The sequence below is a fragment of the Perna viridis genome, chromosome 14, assembly GCF_037379345.1.
Source record: "Perna viridis isolate PV_CMFRI_1.1 ecotype Kerala chromosome 14, ASM3737934v1, whole genome shotgun sequence".
Lineage (NCBI taxonomy): Eukaryota > Metazoa > Mollusca > Bivalvia > Mytilida > Mytilidae > Perna > Perna viridis.
The window spans coordinates 32465842-32478049 of NC_142458.1; the positions used below are offsets into that span (position 1 = coordinate 32465842).

Sequence of the window (12208 nt, forward strand, 5' to 3'; positions counted from 1 at the left end):
ACGATAAACAGGGTTCCATGACATGATTCAGTCAAAAGGAATGATAAAACAGACACATATGCCATAACCCCCCCCCCCCCCCCCATCTTTGAAGAAAAAAAGGTGACAAATAATTTATTGCTTCAATTGATTTACTACAAACTTTTATTAAATCCTCTTAAATAGGCAAGGACAAAACATTCACGATACAAAGACACAAAACTGGATGCACTTAAAATCCAAGTTCAGTGTTTGGCATATACAGTCGGTAGCTCACTCCAAGGGACCATTGAACTGTGTTAGAGTTATCGGGAGTTCGAGAAACTGAAGTTCATATAATTCCGGATTTTTTCTTCGTTGCCGGTCCGAGTTCGACTTTATCGTTAGAAATTGCTTACTCCCTACGAAGGTGTGTTAGTTCGTAGATCTTTTTCATTCGCTTTTGGAAGATTATGTTGATTTGAGGACACTAAAAATAATGTGTTCACTTTAAAAAACGTTCAGAGTTCGAAATCCTTGGTCAATAATTTGTTTTCATTCGATTTTCTTTCATCATACCGACTTCGGAACATTCTCGAACTTCAATCAGTGTTATATTAAGATCAAAACTACCTAATTAGTGATGACTTAAATATTACCTGTAATTAACTAAAGTGACACTGATTAATGATAGGGTTTCAGTTTTTCACACCTTTTATTACCCAAGCTGACAAAATGCCTGACGAGTTCGAGTTAGTGAGGGTTATTCTCTAAGATTTATTTCTGAACGGACCGACTAGTCAGTTCGAGTGTTCGAGAAATCCAAGGTTATTTATATTGATTGTATGGAAGAATATTTTGGTACTTTGAATTGTGTTCGAGAAATCCCAGGTGTTCGAGCGAGTGAAGTTCGACTGTAATCCAGTGAATACTATTGTTATTGTAAATGATCTCACAAATCTGTTTTTTTTTAAATACAAGCAACTCAGTCGTATGTCCCCTGCCACACAAAAAGAAATTGAAGTGCACAAGTCCCATAACTCCTGTAAATATCAATTTGGCTTCACAATATGATCAACTAAAAATGGGGACTAATGACCCAACAAAATTAAAACAAAACCTGTCAAGCTATTTCCAGCCATGTGACCAGAGGGGGACAAAAATTAAAAGTACATGAAAATTGTACCAGTAGTACAAAATTCAAGAACTAACAAATTAAGTTTGTTTTTTTCTTTATTTTCCACTTCAATAACTTAGGTCCTTCGGCACTTTTAAACCATCTTTCTCAAGAGAGGATTGATTTGGTCCTCTCGGCAACCGAAGTCTCCTCCGTCATAAAAGTGGTTATACTTCCTTCGCCATCCACCATTTGGTGTATTCAATTTGAAGGGCCACAGGAAGTTGGAGGCCCTCTTGAAGTTAGGTCCAACTGTGACTATTTCGTGAATCAAATCTTCCATACAGATAATTCCATATTTACCTGTAAATGAGATTTAAGAATGATTAGTTGTTAAAAGAATCTATATATCATGCTAATCTACATTTGTATTTAAAACGTAGTTCCAAGGTAAACATTTCAACCAAAATTAAAGGTTTTTTTTGTGTATGTCTCCCTCATCCCAAAATTAAGTGCTATGAAGGTTTGTGGACCATAAAAAGCACAACCAGATATCTTGTCTAAACATTGTAACTTTAAAGTTTCAAAGTAATTGCACTTGGAAAATTGTGATCATGGACAGATAAGACAAAAACATACCTCACCGTCAAAGTGGGGTGTGGAGGGACACATAATGGTAAAGTATATCCCTTTAGAATTGAATGTACATATACTTTATCATGTACATTTTAAAAATAGTACTTATTACATATATACTTTTACTAGCAGATCTTTATAAAACTAGACTGTAAAAGCATTAATGATGACAATTTCCACTTGGGAAAGCCAACCAACATCACTCTATTTAATTCCAATTTGCTTCACTATAATAATTGCATGTTCTATACATAGACAGAGTCATGTTATACATAATAATATGGTTGTGACAGATAAGGTATAAAAAAAGAAACTATTTCCAGTAACATGCAAAAAACACCCCAAAAAAGAAATACAAGTATTCAGTGCCAGAATTTCATTTAGTATTGTAGCAATCTTCAGTTTTGGTAAGTAACAATTACTCCAAGTTGCTTTGACAATCTCTTCTGTTTTTGCTTTTTTTTTTTTTATGTAAACTTCATGCTTTACTACTTTTGAAAGGATCTCAGGAATAAACTAAAAATACTGTGAGCAAGCTCACAAAGAGAATACCTCCCCCCCCCGTTTCAAATTGACTCAAATGTTAAAACCTTTAATTGGAATTGATCGCCTTATACAACAGTAATTATATTCCTAAAAGCAATTCAACTTAAGACACCCAACCATCTTATAAAATAACATCAACATTCCTTGTTGGTTCCTAGTGGTTTAGGAGTTATGCTTACAAGGTTAAAACGTGAAGCCATTAATATGGATTATCTCCCTTTGGAATCCTCTGCCAGTAATTGTGTTTCTTCATGCCTATATACATATCAAACCAAACCTTTCTATAAACTTTCATCAAAATCCCTTGAGGGGTTTAGGAGAGCTGCACTTACGACTTTAATCTTGTTTATCTCCCTTTGGAGTCTGCCCACAGTATTTATATTCTACATACCATACCCAAATCTTCCTATAAATTTCATCAAAATCTCTGAGTGGTTTAGAAGTTGTGCGTAGGAGGTTATAACATGTAAAACATATAATTCGGATTATCTCCCTTTTGGAGTCCTCCGACAGTAATAATATACCTTCATGCACATATACATATAACCAACCTTCCTATAAAATGTCATCAAAATCCCTTGAGCAGTTTAGGAGGAGTTGCACTTACAATGTTTTAAGGTCTCACTAACCACTTCTGGATCAGATAGCCATTCCCTATGTAGTACCAAAAACAAACTGAACCTAGACCTATGCATTGTAAGTGCATTATCTGTGTATATTCTGATCAAAAGTAGTCAAAATAAAGCAGAGAATGTGTTGTATAAAATCATATTTGTAATTTACTACAAAAGTGTTTTTAGATTGTTCGCATGTGTAATTAAACTCCATGATGTCAGCAGAAAAGGTGAAAGTGTGGATTTTCAGTATTATTTTTTCAAGTAAATTTTGTGAAGAATTTCTACGATCATCGTACCATTAGCAAAACAATTTTGAAAGCCTTATTTTCCAAGCTTTGCAATGATATGCAATTTTAAGATGTCATTTGTCCTGGGAATTCACAGTGAAACTTTGAAAATTACTTCTTTACAATGTTAAGTAAACGTTAGAAGTGGGTAGTGAGATCTGAACATGTTAAACATTTAATTTTGATTGTCCCCCTTTGGAGACTGCAAACAATATTTATATTCTGTCATGCACATCTATACTTCATACCAAACCTTCCTAGAAAATATAATCTCTGGTGGGATTTAGAGCAGTTGTGCTTACAAGGAATGTGGACAGACAGGGTGATTTCTATATACCCCACAAACTTTGTTTGTGGGAGGAATAATAAGGGGTGGAGTAATACAAATATTTTTATACAGAACAATGGATGTGAGGATTCTGAAGAGAAATAAGGCCAAGTATTCACATGTCTGATTTTTTTCTTTAGAATCTATTAAAAATACTATAGCATTGGCTTGACATGACTTTTAAGCTTAATACAGATATCAATTCGGATTATGATTAAATATTCAACACAAATTAAGTTTCTGACACTGAATTGTTTCAAGCAAACTGTTAGTAGAACTTAAATAGGATGTGTTAATTTTTTTTAGCTGAAGCCACTGTGACGAGTAATTGCTGAGAAAACAGTGATGAAAGAAATTTTTATCGATGGAAAAACTAACAAGGGTAAAACAGTAAATCCCTCCTCCTTGACAGCGGGGGTGTAATAACTGTTTTGTCACAAGTTTTCAAATGAGTTTGTATTTCATATTAATTTCATTTTAAGTGTATACATGTACCACCATCAGTCCAGTGGTTCCCGTGATTGGCTAAATGAAGAATAAATTTGTGACATATTTAAATGTTGGGCCTAGTTAAAGCACTTGTAAGTGGGTATTTATCCATTAACAAAATATTAAGAAACTTGGCCAAGTCCTCTGCAGAAAAATTGGTGAAATAAACATTGCTAGAAACACACATCTTTTCCAAACTTACAATGATGAAAAACATGCAATGTTTACCTAGACATTTCTCAATGATTGAGTTATCTGTTAAAGGTATTCTCTGTCCATTAACTTTGCCGTATCCTCTCTTGTAAACCAGCTCTCGTACACTCTTCAAGTTTGGGTATCTGTAAAGCATTAAACAAGAACATAAACCAAATATAAATATTTAAATTAGAGGTTCACGTTTACTTACATGAATGAAAGGTCATGAAATTTTCTGTGTTTAAAATCCAAGGTACATGTACACAAAATCTTGTGTCCTAAATAACATCAAAACTTGAATCTGATCTGTAATTCATCAAAGCTTACCCTACTAGTGCACCTGATCTATGCTCCTAGTTTTAAGTTGAGTCTGAGTTGCCCATTTGCTTTTGTTACTTTGTATTATTTTAGTTACTTCAAGTTCTTTATTGTGTATGTCTGTTTTCCATGTCTGGTCTTTGTCCCTGGATTACATTCTTTTGATTATCGCTATAACCTTGGTTCCCTTGATTACTCTTCCAAACTAAAATCTGTTCCTTATCTGAAAGGGACTGTCTAGGAGAAAATATGTTAAACTGTCTATTGCTGACGGACTAAAAGACTGGGGCATATAAATGCATTTCCATTTGTAAAATAAGGAAAATTAATAGGTTTAGCATTATCTAAAGCAGGACACTCATAGGCAGGTATAGTCTTACCCCCATGTGATGTAAGGTTCAGCAATTCTCAACATGTTAATGGTAGCCTTGTTGAGCTTGACAAATGCACCATTGTTGATCTGTCTGAGTCTGAACAGCTGCATTACCTTTCTGGGTTTGGGATGAACTCCATTGATACTGAAATAAAGTACAGTTGGTTGTTTCTAACAGAACTTTATCTTGCTTGTTTGTTATTTTTTTTTGGATAGCATTAACTATATTGTATTCATTGGTAATTCTAGAATTTAGAATTCTTCCGAAAGTCTTGCTTTTGCAAACTTTAAAGGTAAATACTGCCAGTTTATACCAGAAATGATAATATAAAGAACTGAAGGGAAGAGAAAATTGGATATGTCAAAAGCAAATGTTTAGTAAAATAAAGAGGTATAGAATTAAAAAGCAGAAACTCACCCTTGAAATAGTGTACCCATGTAAGAGGGCACAAGTCACAAGACGTAAATAAAATTTGGGAAGACACATAACAATACTTAAATTGTACTGTATTAACATTTTTTATTTTAATAAATGTGCCATTTGTACACATTTATTCTGTCATTACTTCATGATATTTCTCTCAGAACTACAGATAACCACTCCCCAGTCAGGACATGCTGGTCATTAATGTGTTTCTTTGACATTACTTGACATAATTTAATTGTAAAAAGGTGCCATCATTCTACATTGGGGCCTTTCAGAGCTTACAGAACATTTTGTTTACACTTATTGAAGACCTTTTGGTGATCTCCGCAAATATTTACAATTTTTATAGGGTTTAGGGGATGATACACTTGCGGTCTCTTCAATTTTCTAGTTTAACATTTTACCCTCTGATTCTCATGACGAATGCAAGTCTAGATTCTGCAGGAACATAGAAGTTGTTGTATTTTTTAGCCTGACGTTTGAGACGGATCTCATCACGTTCCTTTGCTCTGTACTCCTTCACATATTTCTCTGCTCTTTTGAAAATGACTTTCTTGTTCTCTGCTTGTTTCTACAAAATTTCAAAAAGAGCTAAATTCATGAAATTGATGTTTCCACAGTGCAGTAAACATATTAGTTTGAACATAAAATTAAATATATGAAAAAATATGAAGGTAATGACAATAATTGTCTTTGCCATACAAATTTCTGATAACAAGCCTAGCCTAGGCTTAACAAATATTAATGAACTGATATAGCAATCATTGGCTTTTTTGTCAAATTCTGCAAGCCCACCATCATTTTAACCAGCCATGGCTGTTGAGCTGGTGTCAATTTTGAAGACTGATTGTATAATTTTATGTTAAATGAGAGGCACCAGTCAGGTCACTACTGACTGACCTGATTTTATGAGGTCAACAAAGCGGAAATTGGTAAAATCAGAAGTAAACACACAGTAAAAAAAATTATAATGGTAAAATTCTGATAAAAAAAGCGGAAGAAAATGGGGTTTGACTATAAAGCCTAACCTAATTTCCAAGGTTCATTAGTAAATTTAGGAAGTTTTATATTCTCTACTAGAAGCAAACAGGATGCAGCCATAATTAGTGCATACAATGTACATTTGTATCTTTCTTTCAATACTAAGGTAACCCCTTGTATTTTAAAATTCTCTGTCTGCTATTTTAGAAAATCATCCAGTAGTGAAGAGACAATACAATTTTCAGTTTTTATGGCCTTTGTGATGGTTTATCCCTTCATCAAGATAGAAAATTTACATTTGTAACAGCCTTCTCATTTCTCCTATGAGAATGGAATATAATCAAGTTAAACATTCAGTTTTCTCCAATTTCACTATTGCAATTGATCATAAAATAGTACAAACCAGAAATTAGACACACTTGCTATAGAAAAAGTTGACACTAGACAATACAAGCAAGTACATTGTGTGTACAGGGAAAAATAATTGATCTGGTGCACCTGGTCCATGCTCCCAGTTTTGAGTGCGAGTTGCTCATTTGCTTTTGTTACTTTGTATGTATGATTTTAGTTACTTTATTTTCTTTGTAGTGTATGTCTGTTTTCCATGTCTGGCCTTTGTCCCTGGATTACATTCTTTTGATTACCGCTATAACCTTGGTTCCCTTGATTACTCTTTCATTTCAATAAAAATATTTTTGTTGTCATTTTAGTAAGATGAGTAGAATGAAATATGGATGTGAAAGTAAAAAGTACCCTGGTTCAAGATAAATCCTTCGAAAATGTTTTTTTGTTTTTAGCTCATCTTCCCGACCATGATAGTATTAATATCTGAGTTCTCCTTCAAAAGTAGTTCAATAAAGCTCATCTTCCAAACCCAGATACATGTACCATTAATGTCTGGGTTCTAGATACTCAGATAACATTACAGGAACAAAAATTAACAGTTGCTCAGTAGCCCATGGCTACTAAATTTTTAGCTAGCCTACCAAAATGTTCTGGTAAAATTTAGTCGAACATATAGGAAAATTTAAACAAAAATATGGCCTGGGCTACCAGCTTGTCTTTCTTAATTTGTACCCCTGCATTAATATTCTGGGGTCTGTTGTTCAATTTGTCATTAAAATTATTGTGTGATTAATTTTAATGAGTCATTAAAACTTAATCGAGTGATTAGTAAATTAAATGATTAAAATTTGTTGTTCAATTTAATTTAATCATTGCATTTGTTAATCATTGTTTTAAATTTTAACTGCATGATTAAAATGCAATTGCATCCCATAATGCACTTTAGACATCAACTGCTTGCACTTCCTGTTACTTTAATATAACCAAATACTGATAATGTAGCAAATCCTTTTTAAATATCACATTTTTATGTGACAAAAACAAGTTATAAAGTAAAATGAAGTCAAAAATGTACCAAGACTCATTTCTGAATGGTTTTCTATAAACTTTAACTTTTTCATAGTTTTGCATTCAACACAATATCATTTCATATTGTGGTGGCTAAGTAAATGTAATTGAGATTACATTCACTTCAACTTACTAAAAGTAATACTTGCAACTTTTCAAACTTTGTTTACATTGTTTCAAGGTCAACGGGACATAACTCTTTACCCAAGTTCTGCTAAAAACATGATTTTGACCCTGAATCATCATCACAATCTGTGTAAATGGTGTTTTAATTGTGTCATTAAAGTTTTAATTTAGGTCCAGTGGGTGAATTAAATTTAATGACATGATAAGCATTTTTAATGATTCATTAAAATTAATGACAAGTTGAACAACAAGTTAATTACATAATTAATCTTCATCAATTGATTAAGGTATTTTTATTACTAATTAAGATTAATGACAAGTTGAACAACAGACCCCTGATTCTTGATCAATAATTCAAAAGTGGTTTCAATAAGCTCATCTTCCTGACTCAGATAACATTAACTTCACAAACATTCAGTACAGGTCTGTGTTGATATCATCATTGTTAATTTGTAGAAGAGCTTTAGGAAAACTGATGCAGTTCGACCACGATTCAGACCATTGCTCAACATTACCACTTGATCTAATGGCTTCCTGTGGCTTGCTTTAATTAGGATAATTCAATACTTCAGAATTCTTACTTCCGATTTTCTGTGGTATGTAGAAATTAGTCATGGGAAGGTAGAAAATGGGGTTGCACATGCTGTGGTGCTAAGCATACCCCACTTGTACAGAAAATTGATATAGAAAAGCAACCAAAATTGTTTGCAACATATACCCAATCTACATGTACACTACATGTATATGATTAGAAATCAATCAATCCATTGGGTACCAAGATAATAGCAATATATTATCACCGACTAGTTGAGTGAGGGTATAATAATTAAATACATGTAGGATAGAGTGAAACCTAAGGCAGTATCTTACATGTACATGTAAGTCTTTATAGTTAATTCAACACATAATGAGATTTCCTATCGGGAATTGTTAATTATTCCACTAGATTCTCATTTCCCAAAACTTGTCTGCTACCATTACATAAGTAACAAGCTCAACGCACACTTTTTGTACATGTATGACACATCGTCCTGACTCCAAACCAACATATCAATATCCATATAAAAAAAAAGGTAAGGTTACAGGGTCAGAGGAAATTTTGACTAAAAAATGTTCATGAAGTTAGAGTGATTGGTGATCAACGTCAAAACAGCAATAATTCAGCTACATGTATATCCAAGTGATGAACATGAAACAGATGATAAAATGAACATTGGGATTGGACACAAGGATAATACAGACTGCAGGGTCAACAAATTTTGCTTAAGACAGGAAATAGGGAGAGGGGTAGGCACTTATGCCTCCAGCAACAAAGCCCAATAGTTCATACTCCTACACAGCAAGGAATGTTGCATCTTTCCCAGCATGCTGCACTACTACAGTTTGCGGTAAGGTTTTCAGTGTTGTTGCCCAATGACTCCAGCATGTAGCATGCCAGAGGTACCCCATTCCACCATCTGAGGCACGCATTGTAGTTGCTCTGTGTCCCCAACCAGGGTTCTGAGCACTATTTAGTCTCCTTATATGACAGCTGCAGGCCTATTCTTTCAACAACTAGACCCGTATGGGGCCATTCAGATAAATAATCTCCCTTTAGAGTCCTTAAACAATCATATTCCTTCACACACATCTATGTAAGACGCATTACAATCCATTGAAATTTCATAATAATCCCTTGAACTGTTTAGGAGCATCCCACAGATATAGTTCTATACCATAAAACCATGCATTTTATGTTTATCTTTCATGTTTTCATCGGATATTTTCATTTTTTGTTCATAGTCAACATGTGAGGTTTTAACATCGGACACCATTTTGCAGGAGTAATGTTCCGGCGAATTGACCTGTGGGATGTTTTGTCGGATATAATGTAATATCAAATAAAAATATTTAAGAATGATTGAAGTACAAAGTTAAAAGCCGTGGCTGTAAAATACATTTCTTACCAGATGCAGAAATTCCATTAAAAACATCCAAATTTGCTTTTAAATCTGCACATGTAAAATTCTATAAACACCAGAATCGATAAGTACCGAGAAGCACATTTCCGAAATAGCGATCAGCAAATATTTAGGATTTTTAATGGTGCAAAGAAATTTATTTATATCATTTTGTCAAAGATAAAATACACTACTGTCAACACAAATTTTAATTTCTCCACTCTCCACAGTGGAGATATTTTAAGTGGAGTCACAGAGTCTCCACAGTGGAGTCACCATTTCAGAAATTGTCTGTAATTAACTTCTCCTGCCTTTATACCAAAGTATATTTAATGGTTCTAGCAGTTTTATAACATCAAAGTAATTGGCAGAAATAAATATTGAAAACTATTGAAATGGAGCAATTTTATCCCGGTTTTCACTTTGGTGGAGTCACATTGGAGGACACAACTGACTCCACTGTGAATAGTGGAGAAATTAAAATTTGGTTGACAGCAATGTACATTTGAAAATCATGCAGTGAGTATATAAATAGTATAATAAAATTAAAACAAGAGGCTCCCAGGAATCTGAATCGCTCATCTGGTTAAATTTTTGCCTTTTAAGGGCAATAACTCTAACAAGTTGTCAGACAATTTTGACTCCATATGATTCATTGGACACATTTGTAAGCCTTATAATAAGGATCATTTCAGCAATTGAAAGCTATTGGCTAAACTTAACAGATTTGGAGATGTATGCAAAAATCTGCTGACCCCATTGTTCTATTTTTAGAGACGGCTGCCATGTTTTTTCAGCAATCAAAAAATCTGTCATTTTGTTAAGGATACCCTATAAAACAAAAATGTCAACTTTCATTGAATTCTGTATTATATTTTCTGAGGAGAAGATTTTTTAAAATAACATTAAAAACAGCAAAAAACATCCAAAAAGGGCATTAACTCCAACATGGGTCAACAAATTTCACCAAAATTTGACCAGATAGATCTCTTCATGCTGAATTATTTTATCCCATGACAGAATTTGGCTAAACCTAACAGTTTTGGAGATAAATGCAAAAAACTACTGTCTGACCCCTATGTTCTATTTATAGTAACAGCAGCCATGTTTTTCAATGGATCAAAAATCCTCAAATCAGTTCTATGCACGATATCCCAAGAAACTTTCATACCAAGTTTGATCCCAATTGGTCAGGTGGTGTCAGAGGAGAGGATTTTTGAAAGAAATGACATTCAAAAAAGCAAAAAAACGTCGAAAAAGGGCAATAACTCCATGGCTTCACATATCAAAATGAAAATTTGACCAGATAGATCTCATCATGCTGAACACTTTTACCTCATGTCAGAATTCGGCTAAACCTAACGGTTTTGGAGATATATGCGAAAAACTGTCTGACCCCTACATTCTATTTTTAGCAACAGCGGATACGTTTTTCGACGGATCAAAAATCCCCACATCAGTTCTATGTCAGAATTTAAAGTTCATTTTTACACCTTGAAATTAAGGTCCAATGATAAAACCCTGCATTTTGACTATAAACAAAAAATGAAAATATCCAATGAAAACATGAAAGATAACATAAAATGCGTGGTTTTATGTTATAGAACTACCCACAGATACAGACTGACTTCTATGTACCCTAAACAAATTGTTGACAAGGTGTTTTTTTTTTTGGCAGTGACAATTTCAAAAAGCTTTTGTAAATCATGTCAATGTTAGATATATTGAGATAATTTATTAACCTTCTTAGCAAGAGCAGCAGCTTTGGTCTTCTTAGCTCTGACCTCATCATTCCTTTTCCTCTTTTTGAGTAAAGTTTCAGGCACCTTTGGCGATTTTGTTTTCCTGAAGATAGAAATAAAACTTTCTTCCTGTGTTCAAACTTCCAATATTTTGTCAAATAACACAAATATTTAATTTTCTTGCAAACTACATATACAAATGTTCATACCTCACATGAAGTGGCATGTTGAGATAAACAAGTGTGAAGTTGCTTTTAATACTTCTTACATTTAGCGCTAATAAATCAAAACATGGGAACATGACCGTCAGTTGAATTACTCTGGGGGTTTGAACCCCAATTATAACCATATATAAACCTACATTTACTGTTGAGTTATCGTATATCAGTATCTTGAGCTAGGGGAAATGGGATGTTACCCTCAATTGAAGGTCGTTTTTCGTCGCATTTGTGTACGTATCAACTTAAAACCAAATAACAACAAGACTATGATACTAATTGAACAGTTTAAGGCCACAATCATTCATATTTGCCAGATCTAAGATCAAAGATTGCAATGGATAGATTTTCACCAATGTGAAACATACTTGTCCGCCATGTCTGCCAAATTGAAAAAGGCCGCTTCCGGTCTTCATTTTCATAACAATCGTTATGTTTACTAATAGAGTATCAGTGATTGAATTTAAAAAAAATAAATGTCGCAAACAACTAAATTT

At 33.6% G+C, this 12208-nt stretch overlaps 1 protein-coding gene across 1 annotated transcript; it reads right to left on the reverse strand.

The window, feature by feature from the left end:
- Positions 1 to 1178: 1178 nt before the first annotated feature.
- LOC148599021 (large ribosomal subunit protein uL30-like) lies at positions 1179 to 12135 on the reverse strand. The gene is made up of 6 exons (XM_088559956.1): positions 12080 to 12135; positions 11494 to 11596; positions 5696 to 5862; positions 4872 to 5009; positions 4207 to 4316; positions 1179 to 1438 (listed from the first exon to the last, which is right to left on the reverse strand). The coding sequence occupies exons 1-6, from the start codon at positions 12088 to 12090 to the stop codon at positions 1230 to 1232; spliced, it is 738 nt and encodes a 245-aa protein (XP_088416082.1). The 5' UTR covers positions 12091 to 12135; the 3' UTR covers positions 1179 to 1229.
- Between the last annotated feature and the right edge of the window lie 73 nt (positions 12136 to 12208).